The 24222-nt window shown below is 49.5% G+C and overlaps 1 protein-coding gene across 4 annotated transcripts in view; it reads right to left on the bottom strand.

Annotated features, from left to right (window-relative positions):
* Positions 1-24222, bottom strand: part of RILPL1 (Rab interacting lysosomal protein like 1) — a 45768-nt gene continuing 21546 nt past the window's right edge. The window contains exons 3-9 of one of the 4 annotated variants that reach the window (XM_077875336.1): positions 23823-23941; positions 22930-23151; positions 13220-13392; positions 10782-10874; positions 5289-5376; positions 4991-5014; positions 1866-1973 (exon numbers count right to left, since the gene is read on the bottom strand). In XM_077875336.1, coding sequence (XP_077731462.1) covers positions 5012-5014; positions 5289-5376; positions 10782-10874; positions 13220-13392; positions 22930-23151; positions 23823-23941 — 698 coding nt within the window. In that variant the 3' untranslated portion in view covers positions 1866-1973; positions 4991-5011. Of the gene's footprint in view, positions 1974-4990; positions 5015-5288; positions 5377-10781; positions 10875-13219; positions 13393-22929; positions 23152-23822; positions 23942-24222 lie in introns of all 4 variants that reach the window. The other 3 variants (XM_077875333.1, XM_077875335.1, XM_077875334.1) reach the window with 3 other exon arrangements.

Genomic DNA, 24222 nt, shown 5'->3' with positions numbered 1-24222 from the left:
TCACCTGGCAATTCTAGTTTATTCTGCAGACTGACATGTGTGAAAGTGTACAGTGCTGTTTTAGACAGTAAAAGACTGGAAAGGAAGTTGACAGTGTAACTGTCAACATGAACAAATTATGCATCTACATGGTACACCAGGGGTCCTCAATCTTGCACTATTACATCTGGTGCTGGGAGACTGTGATGGGGGCACTGTTCTGAGCGCTGTGGGATGTTGAGCAGCATCCCTGGAGCCGACCCACTGGATGACAGCAGTTGTGACAACCAAAACACCAAAAATATTTCCAGACATTGCCAAATGTCCCTGGGGGACATTGAGACCCACTGTCTTATGTACTGATGTGGAGTCATCATCTCCAGGGTATTCTAAGAAAAGAAAGGTACAGAATAGCACATATATAGTATGCTGCCATTTATGAAAAAAAAGGAAAAAATATATTTTGTTACATAACTGCATGTATATTTATAAGCTCTTTGAAGACATTCAAGAAACTGGCAACATTGGTTAATCCTGAGAAGGCAACTAAAAGTGGCCAGGGGGAGTGGGATTCCTTAATACACTTGCTTTTATACTCTGAGAATCAACTGATAATTCTTGTGGGCAGTCAGGTTTGAGAACCACAGTGCATAAGCAACATTATCCTGTCTGATCATTCTTTTCTGCAATCTGGAAACAGAGTCCCCATATACTGTAAACCAACCTGATGGTTTCTTAGCAAACCATAGCAGAATGTGTAGTGGACTCATCAGATGTTACTTGAGTGTTCTGCTAGCAAATGCTACCTCTCTCAATCTGTCAGCACCCAGCCTGTGCCCTGAGGTGTCCTCTGCGGGCAGAGAGAAAGACAGTGCTATTGGGCAAAATCTCAGCTCACCAGATACAGGTTTCTGCCCCTCTCTGTGTCACCACATCCCTATGAGTCAGCCAGACATGCGGTCCCCAAGCAATCTCTTCACCCACTGCCTTCACGCTGGTGAGCCTATCCCCCCCCACCCTTTTCAAATCTGCTCTGGTACATTGGTCTTCTTTAGAGGAGACTGTTTGATGTATTTAAAGATAAAGAAAGAAGCTGAGGGGGAAAAAATACAAACAAGAAATGAAAAGGGTTGCAATGTCTCATCCTTAGCAACTTTGTTTGGTTAGTACTGCATAACTCCCAGCCGATTCCAAGGCACTCGTTACATGCTCTAGGCAATATCAGTAACAAGGTGCAAAAGAGAACCACTGGCTCTTGCAAAGTCATCTCCAGTTTCTGGGTTAGGAGGACCATATTTTCTGTTGCCTCACATCTAAGTGGGGCCAGCTTGTCTGGTGACTTTGGAGGCTTATCCTGCTTATCTAATGGATGCATCCTATGTACTGAGCTACCACCACAACAATTTCATGAGAGATATAAGGAAAATCTACTGCTTCCTGCCTCCCACTTCAGTACGACAAATGTGTTAATAAAACCCCTACACGGAATTTCATACAAAGTAAGTCAAACAGTAATTATAGTGGCATGTGATGTATTTGGCTTAAAGAAGCTTGTGTTACTGAAGTTAATGCAAAAGTCTGGCCTCTGCTCATGGTGTTATTAAATATATATCCTAAGGGATCAGTCATCTATTATAAACGGTCATAGCCCTGGGTATAAATAAACATTTCTTTAGAGTTTGGCATCAGTTTTTCAGTGTGCTTCCTCAAAGCAGTTTGTTTGAGGGATCAGTTCTAGGGGTGCATCTGAACCGAGAGGTGTGCAAGGTAGCAACACCTGAAGCTGCCAGGTCCCACTGCTGGCGCTGGCGGTGGATAATTCAGGTCCCAGGGTGGAGGCGGGCTGTGGTCACAGGTGCTGCAGGGCTTCCTGTCCTTGCTCCGTGTAACTGTCATCACGGTGGGAGTTGGCCCACTGGCCAAACGACTCCTGGATGTGCACGTTCCTCTGCGTGTTGGCCAGACGCTTCTTATCTCGGGAGAAGAAGCTAAACCTTTTGGAAGGGAGAGAAGGAAATGAAAGCCAGCCCTCTGTGCACTTTAAAGATTTTTTTTGCAATGCCAGGACAGACAGCAGCAAATGTAGAAGGAAGCAAATCAATTCAAGGTGTGAAAGAAAAAGTGGGGGTGCAAGTCAAAGTTATTTGAGAAAGCAGCAGGGGATTCTGCATGTCATTGTCACCAAACCTGGGAGGTGATACAGTGTGAAAAGGGCATGTACATATGTGATGTGTGATGCATCTCATCTCTTGGTTAAGCACTGGTGACAGTCTCTTCCCATTATCAGTGGAAATAAAAACCAACTAGAGGGGCACCTGGGTGGCTCAGTGGTTGAGTATCTGCCCTTGGCTCAGGGCGTGATCCCAGGGTCCTGGGATCGAGTCCTACATCAGGCTCCCCTTGGGGAGCCTGCTTCTCTTTCTACCTGTGTCTCTCATGAATTAAAAACAAAACAAAACAAAAAACAACCCGACTAGAAATACACATCTGGAGTTTTTCTACCCTAATGATGCAGAGAAGGTAATAACTGAAAGCCACACAGAGTTTAAGATGATTCTGACATAAAGAGATGGATGTTTTTAATTTACGTTATGTAATGTGAATCAGGAAAGTACATATGCAGCACATCAAAGCCCAGATTTCATGGATATTACTGCTAGAGATGAGCTGAAAGTATTTTAGAAAAATGAGACAATTAAAAAATAAGTAATAGCACACATGGTTCTGTCATTAGATAAACACTAAATATTATATGCAAATGAAATTGGGGAAAACACCAATTTACAGTGTCAAAAATTGATTTGAGGGCAAAAGCCCTTAGAAGTCAGCACCAGAACTTGCTACATAGCAGCAACTAATGTAGACCAAGAGGTCTTTTTATTTTTATTTTTATTTTTTTTAAAGATTTTATTTATTTATTCATGATAGTCACGCAGAGAGAGACAGAGAGGCAGAGACACAGGCAGAGGGAGAAGAAGGCTCCATGCAGGGAGCCCGACGTGGGATTCGATCCCGGGTCTCCAGGATCGCGCCCTGGGCCAAAGGCAGGCGCCAAACCGCTGTGCCACCCAGGGATCCCCAAGAGGTCTTTTTATTTTTATTTTTTTTATTTTTTTTATATTATTCATGATAGTCACACAGAGAGAGAGAGAGAGGCAGAGACACAGGCAGAGGGAGAAGCAGGCTTCATGCACCGGGAGCCCGACGTGGGATTCGATCCCGGGTCTCCAGGATCGCGCCCTGGGCCTAAGGCAGGCGCTAAACCGCTGCGCCACCCAGGGATCCCCCCAAGAGGTCTTTTTAAAACATCTGTGATTACTGGGGCATCTGGGTGGCTCAGGTCATGATCTCAGGATCATGAGATGGAGCCCTGTGTCAGGATCTGCTGAGCATAGAGCCTGCTTAAGATTCTGTTTCTCCCTCTCCCTCTGTCCGACCTCCCTTTATCCCTCCCGCCCCACTCACTCTCTCTCAAAAAAAACAAACCCCAAACCAAAAATAGCTGTGACTACTGATCATTGATCAAAGTGAACCATCTGATGCCTGAAGGATGAAGGTAGAAATCACAGGCAAAAAGCTTATAAACTGGCCCATTTAAAAAAAGAAAAAAACTTTAAAAAAATTTTATTTTAAATAGGCTCCACACCCAATGTAGGGCTTGAACTCACAAACCTGAGGTTAAGAGTCACACGCTCCGGGTGTCTGGGCGGCTCAGTCAATTAAGTGTCTGACTTGATTTCAGCTCGGGTCATGATCTCAGGGTCTTCAGATTGAGGCCTGTGTTTGGCCCTGTGCTGGGTATGGAGCCTGCTTAAAATTCTCTCTCTCCTTCTCCCTCTGCCCCCCACCCAACCCCTGTGCCCTTTCTTAAAAAAAGGGGGGGGGGCACACACTCTGTGGACTAAACCATCTAGGCACTCCTAAACTGGCCCATTAATTTTTTTTGGAGGGGGGCAGGGGGAGAGGGAGATAGAGCATCTTAATCAGGTGCCACGCCCAGTGCAAGAGCTCGACACCGTGCTTAGTTCCACAACCCTGAGATCATGACCTGGGCTGAAATCAAGAGTCGAACCTTTAACAGACTGAGCCATCCAGGTGCCCCAAAACTGGCCCATTTAAAACAAGGTCTGCTTTAGCTCCAGCTCCAAAGGCCAGGACCCTGGCCAGTAAACTCGAAGTGGCCCACTTTTAATTTCCTCCAAAAATCTTTCCTAACCTGCTCACTGTCCTTTGATACTCCTACTTTCTAATGAGATTCATTCTATTCTCACTGAGTTGTTACTCTTGAATTTTGGTTTCTGAACTTGGAGAGAGAGAATAGCTATGTTATGTTTCCCAGGGGCAGGAATAGAAATGCACCGCTGAGAAACTGAAGCTTTAGAGCAACTATTTTTACTTCCCTCTGGCTGTTCACCTATTAGTCTTTTTTTTCCCCCTACAGTGCTGTGGCCTATGGAGTTAGTTCCATTTTAATCACATCTGGGTGAAAATGATTTTACTATTCTGTGGCTACTGGATCCTACGATCACCTCCTACCAGGAATAAAGTGGTTTTTCATTGTAAAGTTGGGGCAAGCCACGTGTATCTGGAGAAATTCTCCCTCCCAGTGAAAGTTTCTTTTCTCTACAACAGATATGTATACTGATCAATGAAGGCACAATGTTCATACCGGGTTATTTGTGAGCCCTTTCCATGGTGAAATCAGGGCAATTAGCTGGCCAAAAATACAGCTGCCACACATCACTGTAACATTTCACCTCTACCTGACTCAAGCGGGAAAGCCACATGCCACTTCCTGTTCAAGGGGACATAGAGAGAAAGAAAGCGTTGGTCCCCTCTTCTGCTCTTCCTTTTTTTAAAAGACCAAATGGCTTTCCAATACTGGCTTGGCGAAACAAAGCGGTTTAGAAAGCTAGGGTATGAAAGTCAAAAACACAGCGTTAGTGTCACTCTGAGGGTGAGGGTCCATGGTGGAGGGAGGGGGCGGGCACAGTGGGCGTTGATTACTGACCCGTCACTTAAAGGACCTTCTTTACTGGATCATGGACAAGGTGGTTTTTAGGATGGAAACAGAAAAAGACAAAAAGAATTATCGGTGACAGAGCCGAGAATTGCACGGCATCACTCGTGCAGACCGAGACTCACGAGTGCACGTTTGAAATCACACTCGACACCCACTTCACATGGCAACACGCAGGTGATGGCCATGCAGCTAAAGTGGCCAAGGAAGGCGGGCCAGCCTCAGCAGATTCGCAGCACACATTCCAAAGGCATAGCTCAAAACGAAACTAGAAAAACACAGTGCCTACAAGGGCAACAAGTCGTCGGATGGGCTGCAGTGTGGGGTCATCTATGATCAGTCCAGCTGCTACCATGGGCATTATGGCTGTAAAGATCCTGGTTAGAAAAGTACAGATAGACACAGAGAAGATAAAAACAGGGAGGCATGAAAAATAAACACATTCCACACATACCAGCTGAAGGGTTTGCTTCTGGTAGATGTCATGGGTGGAACTGAATCTCCCTCCTCAAAATCCTGGTGAAGCCCTAACCCCCGCACCTGAGAAAGCGATTGTATCTGGAGATAGGATCCTCGTAGAAGTAATCCATTAAGATAAAGTTATACTAGAGAAGAGTAGATCTTTGTAAAAGGGGAAATCAGGACACAGGCACACACACAGGAGGACCGCTATGTGAAGATGAGGGCAGGGGTACAGGCGATGCTTCTACATGCCGAAAAGGCCAAAGATTGCCAGCAAACCACTGAAACTGGGAGAGGCACCAAATGTTCTCTCACAGCCCTCGCAAGGAAGGGACCCTGCCAACACCTGGCTCTGGGACACCCCGCCTCCAAAGCGTGGGACAAAGGCTCCGAGCTGTGGTCCTTGACGGCAGCAGCCCCAGCACACTCACACAGCCCGAAGGGAAGACACGGTGGCCCGGGGTTTGGGAAGGAAGGAGTCAAACCTGCCGTGGGTTAGTGGTGACACCCTCGGGTGTCTTCTAACACATCTCCCCCAACTGCCATGCACTGCAGGCTCCGTGCCCCAAAGGCAGCCAGGGGGCACCCAGGAGAGAAGAGGCAGCCAGGGTGGGCTGGGCAGGAGAGCTGTGGCAGGGAGCCTGCATGAGCCACCCTCCTGGCATAAATCAGAGCTGATAGTCCCTTGTTTTGACAAGCAAAATGAAGACAAAACTCCAGTCAAGCCACCAGAGCTTATTTTGAACAATTTTGATTTTTCTTTTTTAGATGCTGGCTGGGAAAAGAGGAATGACTGTTTCAGATGAAGTTTGGGATTACCTGTGTTTGGATTTACCTCCAATACACTTCACGGAGTAGCTGGAGAGTTGGCGTGTTGGCAGAACCACATAGGTGTCTAATCATGGTGATGACAAAAGGGGATACCTTTTGTCAAACAAATGGGCCCAATCCCCCAAGACCAGGCTGTCAGGCACGGCTGGCTTTCCAGGGGACTCCGAGCCACATGGTTCTGCTCCGACCTCTGCTGGGACCCCTCTCGGCCTAACAGGGACCCCCCCCCAAAGACACAAGGTGACATGTTTGCCCACCTGGAAATGCTGGACTTCATTTGAGGTCCCATCAGGGGTCAGATCGGTACCCAAGGGCCCTGGGACACCTGGAGAGTTCTGGCCGAGTAACTGAACTCCCGGCCTTATTCCAAGTGCCTCCCTGCAGGGACCACTTCCTTTAGAGGGGCAGCCTCTTCCTCGAAAAAAGACTGGCTTATATCAGTCAAAAGTTTATGTTCTGGATATGGTGTAGCTGGTTTTACCTACTCCCTCCTCGCTGTTGGTTTCCAGAAGACTCAATCCAAAGAAGTGGTGACGGTGGCATTTCAGGCGGCCCAACAGGCAGCTGTGAAGAAGCTATTTCTGGGCTCAAGTGAGGAGGGTGGTGGGTAGGACAGGGATAGAATGCACTCCTGCCTCTGTTTGATGCTTCGGGGGCCACCTACTCTGAAGGCCGACCTTGCCAGTGTGTGTGACCAGCTGTTCTGCTCCATAGCTTCCTTGGCTGTCCCTGTGTCCCTGCTGCCTGCTTCCTGCCTCCCGGGTCAGCCCCCGCACCCCGTTCAGCAGAGAGCTGCTGTGAGTCTGCAGGCCTTTGATTGAGGGACGGATACCGCACAAAGGGGGCGCTGGTGCCTGGTGGCCATGGAGGACAGTGCTGGAGTCACTCAGCGCTGCCTCGTGACCTTCCCAGGCGGTGCCAACCTGGACTCTCCAGCCGGCAGCTGCTCAGTCACAAGCTATTCTTGGACCGTCTTCTGGGCACAGTTTGGACCGGCAGCAGGAGTTTCTGGTTCCCTTCAGCAGCTCAGAAATGCAGACGCTGATGTCCCTGGCTCGTGGTGCACTTGAGAGATAAGGGAACCGGGCAGTCAGCCCGCAGCTGGTGACTTGGCATGGGCTGAGGGGAAGGGGGCTGGGAGGCAGAAGGAATAGGTTCGAATCCCAGCTTTGACCCTTCCCAATCGTATGATCTAAGGGGAAGTCAACGGGCTTCTCCAGGCCCATTGACTCATCTGAGAAATGGGGCTAATCATTCCCACTCTGAGTCTCTGACAGGGTGGAAGATGCCTTAGGTGGTGTGAACTGATGAAGCTGCTTCAAACCTCCGTGGTAGTTACTGTTTACGAGTTGGTGGATGGAGGAAACTGGTCTAGGGCGTGAGGCTCAGCTGGAAAGCAGCCACAACCTGTACCATAGAGGCTGTGCAACCACTATTCCACAAAAGCAAGGGTGAAGGGACAGGTGGACCCATCAGGTGCCAGAGGTGTGAGGGATGGAAAGGGAGGTAGGCATGAAATTGTCTTAAGACTTGCCAGTCCCTGCTCCAGGCCCCAGGGAAGATGAGTCCCTACCCTTGGCTCTGGGATCATGGGCCGCACTGATGCGGCTCCCCGTCAGCAGCCGAGATGGACAATGGCAACCAGTGTCCTGCCTGGGCTGGTAAAAAGCCTTTTGTGCCAGTCTGATCCTCTAATCATCCCCTAGAAGGCTGGGGTGGCCACAGGACTGGCCACCTGCACCCTCTGGATGGGGGATTCTGAACTCCCTCCCTCTCTGTTTCTGTCTCTCTGGCTCCCCAATTCCAGCTGCTTCTCCTACCAGGCTCAGAGCCCCAGGTCTTGCTGAACAGTCAGAAGCCACACTAACGGGGAAAAAAAGCCCAGGATCCTTTGTGGAACAATCTGGAAAAGAGGACTCAACACCACAGCCTATTCAGGTGTGAGTAGAAGAACCAGCGGGAAGAAGATTGTTGGCTAATTCTGATAACTTTCCTCTGGATTTTACCCAGTTTGGGATTTGTAAAAGCCAGCTCTTAATTGCCTGTCTTTGAGGAAAGTGGACCAGAGCAGAAAACTGACCACAAAATCAGGGCAGCCCAGCTTTTGGAAGGCAGGCTCAGAAATGCACACGTCTCAGAATTACAGCGCTGGAGGTGTGGTACATGCAACACACAGGAAGATGCTAAAAACTGACTTTGAAAGACCTCGCAATGAACTGTTAAGGAAGCCCAGGGCTGCTCTCTTGGTCCCGCCCCTCCTCAGCCCAGGGGCAGACTCTGCTCCCCCCAGCTTTTAACCCAAAGCTATACTTTGGGTTAAAACACAGAATCGATTATGCTTGACCTTACCTGTGCGTGGGGCTGGCAGGTGGCTCAGAGTTTAAGCAAAGTCAATCCCATTTCTTAGCACTGGGGAAATCCCATTTCTTAGCATTTCTCCCACCCAAAGGTGAGAGTTTCCCTGGGGACCGAGTACATCATAGATCGAGACCAAAGGGCTCCCTCTCCATAAGGCTACAGCGGATGCCCATTCCTTCTGTCTGCCAAGCCCTCTGATCTGCCTGGGGCCTGTACTTCCCCTAATTTCCATCCATCTGAACGAGACCAAGTTAGAGCTATCCCAGCCCCAGGCATAGGGAGACCTGGATCTGTCCAATGGATGCACTGCCCTGTGGTTGGAATGGAGGTCATGTGACCCAGTCTGAGCCAGTAAGACTCAATTTCATGACTCTGTGGAAAATTCTCTTCCCACTGGAGTTGTAGACAAAAGTAGAAGCCTGAGCTGATGTCTGCCATGTTGGCATCCTGAGGGACAGTGTGTGCAAGAATACAGCCCACATAAAGGGAAACCAAGCCAGAGGTAGAGGGAATGAGGCAGAGACCTGATGACAAGGCCTGGATCCAGCTGAACCTGAAGCCAGCATGTCCTGGGAATTTTGGATTCCTTAGCCAACAGTTTTTAAGTTAGAGCTGAATTTCAATTGCCAATGTTAGATTACTAATACATGGCCAAATGGTGTTGGGATTCAGAGGAAGGCTTTCTGGTTCCAAGCTTCACTCCCAGTAAGTACGGATCCCTAACCAGAACCAGAGATTCCATGCAGAGATCGAGGGGCAAGCAAATAAACAATGTGAGGCTGGCAAGAGAGGCTGGGGAAGGAGCTACGGGTTCACGCACACACTCTATAGGGCAGCCACCTCTTCCCAAGAGTAGAGACTCCAGCAGCCACAAAGCTGCACACATTCTGCATTCCCCTTCCGGTCCACCACTGCTGAGCATTAAGTCACTTCACAGGGTAAGAGCTAGCCAAGAATTTCCTAATGTAACTGGTTTTTAAAGGTTGACGCACACAAGTAATACCCCAATTACTCTCCACACACTCTCCTAGTGGCTTTCCAACCCAAGCCTCTGCCAAAGTTTGGGAGAAAAAGAGGAGGCCTCTTCTGTAATAAGCCATGGGTACAGCTGGAAGGTCAAGAGCCAGGAAGACCCTCTTGGGAGAGATAACAAGGCTACAAGATGACAGTGTGAGGATGCACACCCTTCAAATAGCTGGAAATGTGGGCTCTGGAGCCAGGCTGCCTAGGTTTGAACCCTGGCTCTGCCTCTTAAGAGCTGAATGTCCTTAGGCAGCTGCCTCAGTTTCCTTAACTGTAAAATGGGAATGACAGTGCCTCTATGACACAGGGGTATGGTGGGGACTCAATGAGATCACCTATCTGCAGGAATGGTACCTGGCACATAGTAGGCTCTTAGCACATATTAGCTAACTAGACCACAGGTTTTCACCTTTTATCTGAAGGGCTGCAAAGGTCAACAAACCTGAAACTGTATGCGAAACTGTATGTGTAGTTTTTCTCCTCCCCCTAGGGAGGGTCTACAAACTCTCAGAACCAAAAAAGGGATCTTCTGACATAAAGAAAGACTCAAGTAGCTTAAGGTCTTGTTGAAGGCAAGGCTAAGTTCTTTCTTTCTTATGTGTTGCCCACACCAAGCAGGGCCTGGCTCTGCATGTATTATTATGTAGCAAAAAATACATACTGGGGAATGGGGGCGTGGAAGAATCATCACAGAAACGCATAGATGAGGTGGACCAGGGGCTACTGCAGATCTTTGCAAGCTGGGGTTGTAAATCCTTTGGAAGCATCAATCTCCCCCACCAGCCTTACTTGCTGCTCAGAGACATGCTCCACCTGACACACTCAAGCCCTGAACTTTAGCCACAGACCCCAAGCCCCCTTTCCACCCTCTCAGCCTTACCCAAACCTCTCTGCCTGGGGACCCCCAGGAGGAACTCAGCATTCAGGTGTGAAGATGAACTCAAAGTTGAGGGCCAGGCCCAACATGCTCCAGGGGTTAAGCCTATCTCAGCAGAGGTGGTTAGTGACAAGCCTGGCCCTGGAGCAGGTGCCTGGAAGTAAGAGGCTATGTGAACCACCAGGTCAGCCATGAGTGAGCAGCCCCACACTCTGCAAGCACATCACTTACAGTCGCTTGATCCCAGACTCCGGCTGGGGAGACATTCTCGGGTGGACGACTGGTGGAGGTTGGGGTATTCGATTTTCCTCTTCTATTTCTTCACTGGAAGGAGTTGAGAGGCGTGAAATAAGAGAGGCAAAAATTCTGTGAGAGCTGGAATATTCCAGAAGGGTGTTGTCTGATGGTCTGGTAGGGCTTATACTGGGAATAAGGGGACCAAGGAAGATGGCAAAAGTGGCCTGTGCCCCAACAGTCTCTTCGCCCAGGGAACTGGCCTCTTAGCAATGGCTATGGCCAGCTAAGAGAAGGGGTCAGCCCTGAAGGCAGTGGACATAGGTACCTACGGTCTCTTTGGTCTAGTGGGTCAAATGTGAAGAATTTCAGGAAAGGAACCCACATCTCAAAAAGGCAATTTTCAGTTTCCTTTGAAGACTCTAGCCACATAGAAGTACTTCCTGTTTCCTGACCTTGCCAAATGTTGTCTCCATCTCTTTGTGGTCTCTTCCATCTGGAATACGGCTCTCCCATACCTGGACAGTACCCGATCCTTTAGGGAAAGCCCAATTCAAATGCCACCCCCTCCATGAAGTCTTCCTGATTTCTACCTCCACCCCCATCCCAAGAAGTGGTCTCTCCCTTTGAACAGCCAGTTCACACAGTATCAGTGAAACTTTCTTGTGTGCCAGGAGTAGAGTGGGTTTTCATTTTTTTTTTTTTAAGATTTTATTTATTTATTCATAGACACAGAGAGAGAGGCAGAGACAAAGGCAGAGGAATAGAAGCAGGCTCCATGCAGGGAGCCCGATGCGGGACTCGATCCTAGGTCTCCAGGATCACACCCAGGGCTGCAGGCGGCGCCAAACTGCTGCGCCACCAGGGCTGCCCTAGAGTGGGTTTTCAATAAAAATATGTGGCACTGTATTTTCTGTGCACCTCTTATTTTCCCTACTGGATCAGGGACCACACCTGGTGCATCTGTCCTTCCTTCTGGCTTCCTGTTTAAGAGGTATTTGTTGTGCACCTACTCCATGCTAAGCTCTACTCTAAGACTTCAGAACTTAGCCATGAGCAAGACAAATACGGTTTCTAATCTCATGTTGTCATAGCCTGATATGGAAACGGACAATAAAACAAGCACATTAATGAACAGGCTTGAAATAAGATGGTGAAGGGCCATAAAAAAAGTAAAACCAAGTGAAGTGACAGTGACCAGAACAGGGCATTCCTTTGGATGGATGGTAATGGGGCAGGGAAGCCTCACTGAGGTGACCTCTGATCTGAATCCTGAATGACCAGGAGTGAACCATGGGAAGAGCCAAGGGAAATGTTTTCCCAGCTACAAGACCAGCATGTGCAAAGGTCCTGCGGTAGAAACAAGTGTGGGGTGTCTTGAGAAACCAACAATAGGGGTAGTGTGTATGAAGCTGAATGAGTATGTGGTGAGTACACCTGAGGAACTGGATTTTATTTATTAATCTTTATTTAAAAGTTCTTTTTTTTTAATTTTTTAAATTTATTTATGATAGTCACACACAGAGAGAGAGAGAGGCAGAGACATAGGCAGAGGGAGAAGCAGGCTCCATGCACCGAGAGCCTGACGTGGGATTCGATCCCAGGTCTCTAGGATAGGGCCCTGGGCCAAAGGCAGGCGCCAAACCGCTGCACCACCCAGAGATCCCTAATCTTTATTTAAAGATTTTATTTACTCATGAGAGATATATATTGAGAGAGAGGCAGAGACATAAGCAGAGAGAGAAGCAGGCTCCATGCATGGAGCCTGATGCAGGATTTGATCCCAGGACCCCAGGATCATGCATGCCCTGAACCGAACGCAGGTGCTCAACTGCTGAGCCACCCAGGCATCCCATAATTGGATTTTGAACTTTATTTTAACTTATATAAATGTAAATAGCCATACAGCTAGTGGCTACCATATCAGACAGTACAACTCTAATAAATGCAAGGAGCTCACTGGCCGTGGGCTGAATGAACACACACGAACGCTGTACAGCTCTACCGTCTCTTATCTGCAATTCTAAAATCCAAAAAGCTCTAAAAATGAAAATTCATTTTTGGTCATTCATTTGGTGGCAAAACCTGAAATGAACTTTCCTGAGCCTGATTGTAATGGTTATCCTATTTAGTATGAGTATTCACATCTCTCACTGTAAAAATATTAACATGTTTGATTTGGGGGAGTTGCCCCGGACCGTAGTGGTGTATATCACGTATACACAGTCTGTGGACTATTCCTTCCTAACAGCCGGGAAGTTCTGAATTATAAAACGCACCTGAACCTAAGAGTTTCAGAAAGGGACTGAGAACGTGTGTCCAAGTACTTCAGGCCAGACAGGAGCCCCAGAATGGAGACAGATGCAATCCTTGTCTTCCCAAGACTTCGTACAACCCCAGAAAGGAGCCAGCCTGGGAGCTCCCGGGACACTCACCTCTTATAGTACGCCAGCTCCTCCTGCAACAAAAACACTTTGGACTTGAGTTCATTCCTCTCATGGAGTACGTCCCGCAGCTCCTGCAGCGTGAACCGGGGGCGGTTGGGGTCCTTGAGATCCATGGCCACCTTCTCTGCCTCGGAGATGCTTTCCTCCCCGCCTGGCTCCGTCTGGAGGAGGCAGAGATGCTGCTAATGAATTCCTGGCGGCCACCACCGGCACCCACTCCACATTCTGCCACAGCCCAAATTCCCCACCCTCCCGGGGCCTTTGCAGCTTGCCGAGGGCGCTATTTTAAGAACTCGAAGGCGGCCTGTGCTCACGTTCTGTGCAGTCAGCGTCCCTCTGGAGATGAAAGCCACGGGCCACCTGTTCATTGTTCGCCTTCTCAATAGCCAGACCTGCAGTCCTGGTGCCTCCCCACCTGCCTCGGGGTCTTATTACAAATAACAGGACAAGGAGTCCAAGGAGAAGAAACAGCACGACTCACATGCTGCCACCCTCATAAATCTGCTTTCTTTTGCCTACATTCTCTTCTGATATTCTTACTAAGACCACTGCTAATAAGACCACTGCTTGGGCAGCCCGGGTGGCTCAGCAGGTTAGCGCCGCCTTCAGCCCAGGGCATGATCCTGGGGTCCCGGGTTCGAGTCCCACACTAGGTTCTCTGCATGGAGCCTGCTTCTCCCTCTGCCTTGTGTCTCTGCCTCTCTGTGTCTCTCATGGATAAATAAGTAAAATCTTAAAAAAAAAAAAAAAAAAAAAAAATTGCTACTTTGGCCAAAGTTGTTAAAATCAGAGCTTAAGTACAATTTTTTTCTTCCCTTTTCATCTGACATTAAAATCACATATGTTTTCCCATTTGTTACTGGCCTTCTGGTCAAGCCCTCTCCTCCCCAGTGGCTAAGGGCATCTGTGCACTGGCAGTCTGTGGGAGCGGGGGTGGGGTGGGGTGGGGTGGAATGGGGTGGGTGGGCATGTAACATCCCAGCAGGTGTGCAGATGCAGAGCATTTCTCTTCTTTTTTTTTTTTTTTTAATTTTTTATTTTTTTTATTTATTTATGATAGGCACACAGTGAGAGAGAGAGAGGCAGAGACACAGGCAGAGGGAGAAGCAGGCTCCATGCACCGGGAGCCCGACGTGGGATTTGATCCCGGGTCTCCAGGATCGCGCCCTGGGCCAAAGGCAGGCGCCAAACCGCTGCGCCACCCAGGGATCCCGAGCATTTCTCTTCCATGCAGGTCACGCAGATGGATCCTAGCATGCTAAGTCACTGCCCCAGCCAGACCCAAACCCTATCCTCTCTCCCTTTCTCACAGCAAGGTGTTTTTCTTTTTTTTTAAACAAAAAGAAAAAACAAAACAAAGAAACCAAAACTGTAGTAATATACACTTAAAATCGACCATTTAAAAATATACAATCCAGCAGCTTTTTAGTACATTCACAATGCCATGCAGTCACCACCTCTGTCTAGTTCCACAACATTTTTTTTTTTTAGTTCCACAGCATTTTCATCACCCCAAAAGAAACTCCATAACCATTAATGGTCACTCCCCAATACCCTCTTCCCCTGCCCCTAGCCTCTGGTGACCACCATCTGCTTTCTATCTCCATGGATTTGCCTTTTCTGGACATTTTGAATAAATGGAATCATTTGTGTTCGCTTCTGTTACCTAGCATCACGTTTTCAAGGCTCATCCATGCTCTAGTGAGTCAGTGCTCCATTCCTTTTCATGGCTGAATACTATTCCCATGTGTGGATATGCCACAGTGGGCATCTGAGCTGTTTCCACCTTTTGGCTAGTGTGACTAGTGCTGCCGTGAACATCTGTGTACAAGGATCTGCCTGATTGTCTCATCAGCTGCTCTCGTGCTTTTGGGTGGGTGTACACCTCCGGGAGCAGCTGCCAGGTCACATGGTGACTGTGTGTAACTGTCTGAGGAACCACCAAACCGTTTTCCACAGCAGCTTCCCTACTTTACATTCGGCCAGCTGTGTGGGAAGGTCCCACTTCTCCACATCCTCACCAACACTTGCGTTTTTTCCATTTTTTGAAAGCAAGGAAGTTTTTGCAAGCTGCCCCCAAGTCAGCTGGCCAGATGTGCAGGTGGCCTGTCCTTTCCTGGTGTTCCCAACCCCCTTGAGTCCCCAACATCCCATCATCCACTAGAAGGGGTGGACAGAAGTTCAGGACAACAATGGGGGAACTCTAGAACGGGGAAATGGGATTGAAACAGAGACCTTGGGCAGCCTCGGTGGCTCAGCGGTTTAGCGCCACCTTCAGCCCAGGGTGTGATCCTGGAGACCCAGAATTGAGTCCCACGTCCGGCTCCCTGCATGGAGCCTGCTTCTCCCTCTGCCTGTGTCTCTGCCTCTCTCTCTCTCTGTGTCTCTCATGAATAAATAAATAAAATCTTAAAAAAAAAAAAAAGAAACAGAGACCTTCCTCCACCCCCACACTCCCCAAAACCCCCACAGCACTACCGGGAGGAAGGCATTCTGACCCAAATGGAGATGCCAGGCCAGGATGTTGAAGGACCCAGGACGGCAGAGCTGAGAGCCTGTGTCCTGGGAGAGTCAGGACGGGCTGTTCTGGAAAGGACACTTGAAAGGAGACACCACCCACTAGGGAAGATCAGGTGACAGAAGAGTCACCCAGCAGGCACAGGTGGGGGGAGTGGGCCTGAGCAGGAGCTGGCAGGGAACAGGGGAGGCACCTGGCTGCAGCAGAGAATGGACACCTAACAGATGCCACCCCCAAGTCTGGACAGTGGGTAGGGCAGTGGACTCCACTGGGCAGTGAAGTGGGAGTAGGGAGTAGGGAGTAAATCCTGGATGATTTAACTTCCCAAAAAGGTATTCCAGGCATCTGCTGATGCCACACCTTCAGGTGAGCTGTGTCCTCAGGGTATGTCTTCAGCATCTACCTCCTGCAGAGCCACACAGCTGGATGGTGTCCTCTACCCAAGACCCTGCATAGCAAGGGGCTGCTATATAGCAGGCACTCACTAATGCCAGTTCCCTTCTCTTACCCTGCCCAAGTTAACTACAAAGCATCCTTGAATGTCTTTTTTTTTTTTTTTTTTTTTTTTAATGATAGGCACACAGTGAGAGAGAGAGAGGCAGAGACACAGGCAGAGGGAGAAGCAGGCCCCATGCACCGGGAGCCCGACGTGGGACTCGATCCCGGGTCTCCAGGATCGCGCCCTGGACCAAAGGCAGGCACCAAACCACTGCACCACCCAGGGATCCCCTCCTTGAATGTCTATATTAATATTCAGTAAATAAATGGATTTCTTGATAAACATTCAACATTCATTGAACATCAACTCTGTGCCTGCTGGGCACTAAGTAATGAGATGAATCGGGTAGGACTGGAGGGAGGCTTACAGGGTCATATAATAAGAGGTGCAAGGACATCAAAGTCTAACTGGGAAGGATCATGGAAGATGTTACTATGGACGTAGTCTCGGGCAGCCCCAGTGGCGCAGCGGTTTAGCACCACCTGCAGCCCAGGGCGTGATCTGGAGACCCTGGATGGAGTCCCACATCAGGCTCTCTGCATGGAGCCTGCTTCTCCCTCTGCCTGTGTCTCTGCCTCTCTTTCTCTCTCTCTGCATCTCTATGAATAAATAAATAAAATCTTAAAAAAAAAAAAAAAAAACTATGGACATAGTCTCTGTGCATGGGGTCTTGACGAATGCATAGGAGTTCACCAGGAAGTCGGCCTTCCCCGAGCCCCTTGCCCTCTGGCCATTTTGTTTGGCATTTGGCCTTCACTGTGTTCTAAAACATTTTGGAATTAGTCCCCAATGGATTTATATTGACAGATTTCACACAAGTTTGGGTCTTGGGCTTCCTTTTGGAAAGAATATTGGAAGACTGGGTCACACTGGGCCACATGGTAACACTGGGCTGGTTCTACATGGCAGCTATTGCCTTTTACGCTTTCTTTCCATGCCTGCTCAGCCCCTACCCCTTTTTCTTTCCGTGCCTGGACCCCATAGGCACTGGCAGCCACTGCCAAGGACCCCTCAGGCTCCTCCCTCCCTCTAGCCCCTCCCTTCCCAGATAACTCTGGCTCTGCCCGGCCATTTACTGGGGCAAGTCTGTGCCTCTCTGTCTCCAAGAGGGGCCATCTGGAAGGGATCCACACATCCTGGGGAAGGCATAAAGCTCTTCATGAGAGTTCCCAAACCCTCATTTCCAAAGAGCCCTTTGGGCAAGCAGCCTCATCCTCTCTGGGTCTTCATTTCCCCATCTAGCCCCTGATAATCCAGTAATATAATTAAGGGCCCTTCCCACCTAGACACCAGAGATTCCTCCAAACACATGCTCTTTGGACACAACAGGTTCCCACTCACCCCCACGGGCTGGAAGCACCCAAGACACCAAAGAGTTTCCTCAGACCGGAGTTCTTTTTCTCTGGAGAAGGGATGGGCTCTGATCAGGGTAGCAACCTGATGCATTAGAGCTTGGGGGATTCCCAGACAGAGGCATAAAAAGTCCTGACTGCTGGGACCACTGCTTGGAAATGCAGAAGAAGGAAAGCCTGGGGCTCCAGCTTTTCTGGAGGCCAGCAGGTGCTCTTGGATTGGCCTGCCCTGGGAGAGAGACTGAAACGGCGCTTTTCAGCATGGAAATCAGGCCCATCAGCAGCGGGTCTTCTAGTTTTACTCCATGAGGGACGACAGAGGTGCCTGGGGTTATCAAGGATTGTCTGCTGGTCCCTGGAGGCACTTTGGACACAGTTGAAGGATATGCCCTGAGGTGCTGAGTGCTCCCCAGAGAGGCCCGAGAGGCCTGCTGACAAGCAGTAGGACCAGAGTGGCCTAAGGGAGGTTAACATCCTCCACCTGTGTCCTAAGGCCCGGCCTCCTAGGCCCACTCCCTCTGCCTGGGCATATCAAAGCCACTATGCTCCCGCAGCCTCTCAAACATGCTTGTGAACAGCCCCTGGCCCAGCAAAGGGGAGTGACTGTGCCCTGGTCACCGTCTGTAACTCCTATACACACTGAGCGTACATTTAGCCAGAAAATCTGGCTTCACCCACCTGCCATCCGGCCCGTTTCCCTGCGCACTTAAATAAACACTTGTTAAGATATCAAAATCCATAAGGCAGAGGTGTCAAGTAGGTAACTATGAACTTTAGTTTTGTTTTTTTTTAATATTTTATTTATTTATTCATGAGAGACACAGAGAGAGCAAGAGAGGCAGAGACACAGGCAGAGGGAGAAGCAGGCTCCATGCCGGAAGCCTGATGTGGGACTTGATCGCAGGATCACGCCCTGAGCCAAAGGCAGACGCTCAACCGCTGAGTCACCCAGGCATCCCTAACTTTAGTTTTCTTACTGATTTTATAGGAAATCCTTGAGACAGGGAGCCCACCAAATCATTTTCTTAGGGGTTTTTCTATGTCTACCTGTGAAAGGCAGGAAACCTCCAGTGAAACCATAAGGAGCTAGATGAGTTAGAAAACACACTAAGCAGGGATGCCTGGGTGGCTCAGCAGTTCAGCACCTGCCTTTGGCCCGGGGCGTGATCCTGGAGTCCCGGGATCAAGTCCCACATTGGGCTCCCTGCATGGAGCCTGCTTCTCCCTCTGCCTGTGTCTCTGCCTGTGTCTCTGCCTCTCTCTGTGTCTTTTGTGAATAAATAAATAAAATATTTAAAAAAAAAGAATTAAAAAAGAAAAAACACACTAAGTGAAGGAGCTGCTCAGACCACATGTCCCCACAACTCCATTTCCCAGAAATGTCCACAACAGGCAAATCCATAGACACAGAAAACAGATTTGTGGTGGCCGGGGCTGCGGGAGACAGAGACGGCGATTAGCTACTCACAGGTATGACCTTTCTCTTTGGGGTGATGGAAATGTTCTAGATAGTGGTGATTGTACATACAAGACAGTGAATATACTAAAACCTATCGAATTGTATACTTCAAATAGTTGAGTTATATGTGAATTATATTTTAATAACTGTATTATAAAAACGTATCAAGAGCTTTGTTTACTGGAGATCACAGTGACAGAGCTCAGAAAGGACTGCATGAATCTAGGGGGTAGAACTGGAATCATCAAGGCATGAATGTGAATTGACTCTTCCCCAGCTCTAGATCCCTCCATAGCTCCCATTTTCTCTACCAATCCTGTGCCAGGATTAGCCCACGACCCCAGCCACGCCTGTTCTTTCTCTAGTCTGGTTCATGCTCTTCCTCCTGCCTGGAGTGGTCTACCCCATATTCTACCCCAGACATCCTATGCATCCCATAAGTCTTATCTCCGTGACTTGAAGACCTGCACTGCTTTCACATCCCGCCAAGAATTCACTATGCCCTCTTCAGATCCCATGGCCCTCTATCCCAGCCACACTATTTGATCTACTGAACTGAGTCAAGCTCATCCCCCTCACTTATGAGACAGAAAACTGAGCACCAAAGTGATGCATAAGCCCCAGGTCACACAGCAGCAGGTGGAAAGCCACCACCAGCTGTGGCCTCCCTGTCTGAATGGCAAGCATCTTGAACTCCACCCAGCTCTGAGGCAGGGAGTCAAACCCAGCAAAAGCTCCAGTTTGGGAACAGACCTTGCAAAGCAGCTCAGTGGGTTAGTCCTAACTGCTACCTGATGTTACTCCTCCATTTCTGTCCCACCCCCTTGGTGCCAGCCAGCAAGAGAAACTGAAACGCACAGGCAGGAGGGCCAAGGAGGGGTGACATGTCCCTGTCCTCACTGCTAATAGTTCTGGAGCAGGGCTCAAGGTCTTGTGCCCAAGGTGGTATCTTCAGGGGCCTGGGTTTGGACCTAGCCCTGCCTGCCCAGGAGGAGACAGGCCTGAGCTCTCGTGGGGCACAGGAGGCCAGAAGGGGTACACCAGAGGAGGAGGGGGGTAACTGCGCCCAGTGTCACCTAGCGGCTGTTTTTGGCATCTGCCTCATCCCCTTCATCCCACTGCCATAGACTCGGTCCAGCCCTCGCCTTCCTTGTCTGGACTATTGCAAAGGGCTCCCTACAGCCATGTCTGTGCTCAGCTCCCTCTTGATCAAACTGTCCTCCATCAACTCAGAGCTCATCCTATCACTCCCCTTCTGAACCCTGTGGAGGGATCCACATTCCCCACCACTGTGTGTGGCATTCTGGGCGCTGCAGACAACAGCTGCCATAGCTGCCTGCCCTGCATCTGTTTTTGTACTTTTCCTGGCTGAGTCCTTGCAGGTGTCCTCTGGAGAAACTCTGCTGGCCCCACTTCCACTCTGCTGGCATGGATGGGCACACAAGGGGTAGCCATGTGACTCAAGAATGGACACCATGCATGTTCTAGACCTCAGGCGACAATGACTGGTTCTGTGATGGGCCCACGAGAGGGTTCCCTGAGACTTGCTGGGAATTTGGGAAAGAGGCAACTTCTTTTCACTGGGGTTGCAAAGCTGGTAGAGTACCAGGGGCCACTGTATGGCAAGAGCCTGCCTGAGAACAACACCAACACAGAGGAAAGCAAAGCTGAGAGATCTGATGGCATCATTTGGGCACCTGGAATCAGCTATACCTGAAGCCATCCTTAATTCAAAGATTTTAGCTATACAACCCAAAATCCCACTTTTTAAAAAAATCCTTAAACCACTTCAATTTAGGCTTCTGTCACTTTTAGCCAAAAAATAAGCCCTAACCTCTCCCTTTTAAGATTTTAAGACTTCTTTCCCTTACCTCCCTAACTGTATCCCAGGTTCCCGTCCTGCAGAGAGCCTAGAAATGTCTGGCCTGAATTCATAAGATACCTAACAACTGTGCTGGCACTTGAGCCAACCTGATGGTGAGCTCATCTGGCTTACCTCTTCCACCTGCAACCCAAGAAACTAGCACAGTGCCTGCAAACCTGAAACAGTCAATAAACATCTGCTGGAAGAAAGCATAAGCCCTAAGCTTTTCCCTAAGAGTCCACTGTGTTTTTCTGAAGCAGCATATCTACCCTCTACATCTACCTATCAAAATCTCAGCATTGTTCACACACATTCAGCCAAAGGAACAACTCTTCCATGAAACTGCATGCCACCCCCATCAGACTTAACTGTTCTAGCTCTCTGTCGCTGGCACACCCCCTGGGGGGGGCGCTTGTTTACGGGTGAGACACCTCTGGCACCCCGTGTTGCAGCCCTGGGCCCAACTGGATTATAGCTGCAGGTGTGGTGCAGCCCCACCCATGTGGACAGGGCCCCACGTCAGGCACACACTGCGTATCTTTCCACTCGTGCCCTGAGGTCTGCTCTGTAAGTTCTGCCCAGGAATGTCAGGGAGATAACACCCCCAGGAGCCACCCTTAGCTAATCAGGGGCAGGTGCATGTGGATAAATGCTCCAAGTCTTTCTGCTCCAGAAAGACGGTTCTGGAACATGTTCTACATGCTTCTCAGAGGTCCCAGCAGGACTGAGTTCCCACTGCAACCTCAGTAACACACACTCAAATTCACTTCTCCTTCTTCCCTGTCTCAGGCCTCTGATCTTTGGGATCATCGCCCACATAAACCTCCTTCCTATTTTCCTTTTCTCAAGCTCTGTTCCAAGGAACCCAGACAAAGACAATCTCTTACCACTAAGACAATCCCTTTCCACCTTAAGTGTGGCTGAGGGCATCCAAGTCTGTCTCCTGCATTGGGTTGTTAACTCTTTGAACCTCAATAGTACTCAGCACAGTGCTCTGAGGTAGAAGACCACACTCTGCTCTGTGGTCTACCTGATCTACAGGACTGGCCCCTGCCTCATCTCTCTGACCTCATTCCAAACTTTAATCTCCTTTACACTGCATAGCAGCCATTCTTGTCTTTTTATCCTACCTTGATTGCACTACAATTTCTCCAACACAGGGCCTTTGCATGTGCCATTCCCACTCCCTATTCGTTTACTCTCATTCTTTTAATCACCTCCTTAGAAAAGCCTTTTTTTTTAATTTTTATTTATTTTTGATAGTCACACAGAGAGAGAGAGAGAGAGAGGCAGAGACACAGGCAGAGGGAGAAGCAGGCTCCATGCACCGGGAGCCCGACGTGGGATTCGATCCCAGGTCTCCAGGATCGCGCCCTGGGCCAAAGGCAGGCGCCAAACCACTGCGCCACCCAGGGATCCCCAGAAAAGCCTTTTTGACTCCTCCAGATGATAATGGTAATGATAACAACAGCTAACGCTTTAAATGAATTAACTCTGGGCAGCCCGGGTGGCTCAGTGGTTTAGTGCCACCTTCAGCCCAGGTCCTGATCCTGGAGACCCAGGATTGAGTCTCACGTCAGGCTCCCTGCATGGACCCTGCTTCTCCCTCTGCCTCTCTCTCTCTCTCTCTCTTTCTTTCTCATCTCTCATGAATAAAATCTTTAAAAAAAGATAAAAAGGATTTAAAAAAATAAATGGGTTAACTCATTTAATTCTCATTATAATCTAGGGTTAAGTACTATTATTATTCCCATCTTAGACACACGGAAACTGAGCCACAGAAAAAGCTAAATAATTTATCCAAGGTCATAGAGGTAGTAACAGGCTAGATCTGAACCAAGGCAGACCAGCTCTAGGGCCCACGCAGTTAACTACACAGCCTACCTCCTCCCAGGTTCCTCCTACACCCCTCAAGTGTAATGGGGGAAACAAAGCAGCCTTGCCCACCCTGAGCCAGCTCATAGCCCTACCTTTCCATTTTGCTTCAGCGCTGTCTTCCCACTTACCTGGGGCTCCTCCTCCCCATTCTGGCTGAGTTCGCCCTGCAGCCTCTCTCTCAGCTTCCCAAGCTCTGCCCGCAGGCTGCCCATCTCCTGTTCCTTGGTTTGCAGATCTGCCTCTAGTTCTACCTTCTGTTCAATCAGGGCCTTCCCCTGGGCCTCCACCACTGTGACACGATGCCGGAGGTCGTGGTTGATCTTCATCAGCCGAGTCTGCTGCTGCTGCAGCTGGAGAAAGAGAAAAGCCATTTATGGGGCTGCTGCATACAGTAGCTCATGTTGTGGACTGCACAAGGGCAAATCTTCTACAGGCATGCCATCATATTAGAGACACCATGATTTGTTTGAAGTTTGTTCACATTCTTATAACTGTTGACGCAAGCGATGGGCAATTTGTATATTTACTATGATGATTATGACAGATGGAAGGTAAGTGTTTTGTCAGTGTATCATGATGATTTCCCAACAGATGGAAGTAACATGCCTTGAGAAAGGAGTGTCTTTTTCTAATTCAGGTGGAGACACCGTATGGGTTCCTGGAGCAGCCTGGACCATGCTGGCCTGCTCATAGAAGGGCACGAAGAGGGTGGGTTGGAGGAAGCTGCAGGGTCAAAACAAAGCCTGGCTGGGTCTTGGCATCTCCCCAAGGTGTGGAAGAAGCAGGGCAGTGCCCTGCCCCCCACCCCCCCACCCCCCGCTGTTACAATGCAGACTCAGCTGAGGGTCCTCCCCACAGCTGTGGCTCCAGTGTGGAAGCTACCAGACTTCGTGCAGGAACCCCCACCCCACAGGACGAGACCAAGGGAGAGAAGGGGAACTGCTCGTGGGGAGGATCTGATCTCCCTGTTGGTATCTCCTGGTTGGGAGGGTGGATGTGGGGTCGGGGGTTCATCACTTACAGCCTCGACATCCTCATTCTTCAGACCGAGCTCCCGGTCCTTGGCGCGGATCTCGTCGCGCTGCTTGTCCACCACCTCCTTGAGCTTCTTCATTACTTGCCGCTCGCGCTCAGACATGCCTGGGGTGGGGCGATCAAGATCAGCAGGGGAGCCCTTCGCCTGCTCCCCCTCACCTACCCGCAGCTTCCCGCGGAGATGCTGCTGGCCCCGGCCTTCTCTACACCCTGTCCCCCAGAGCCAGCACCTGCTTCCTGTTTCCCGGGTCCCTCTGAGCTCATCCCCACCTCAGGGCGCCAGGTGGGCAATTCCCTTCCTTCCAACCTCCCCTGAGGCTGACTCCCCTTATGTTTCAGGCCTCGGCTCAACCATCACCTCCCTGCAGAGACCCTTCCCTGCTCCC

This window comes from Canis aureus, chromosome 27 (assembly GCF_053574225.1).
Source record: "Canis aureus isolate CA01 chromosome 27, VMU_Caureus_v.1.0, whole genome shotgun sequence".
Taxonomy (NCBI): Eukaryota; Metazoa; Chordata; class Mammalia; order Carnivora; family Canidae; genus Canis; species Canis aureus.
This window is presented reverse-complemented; position numbering and strand designations above follow the sequence as displayed.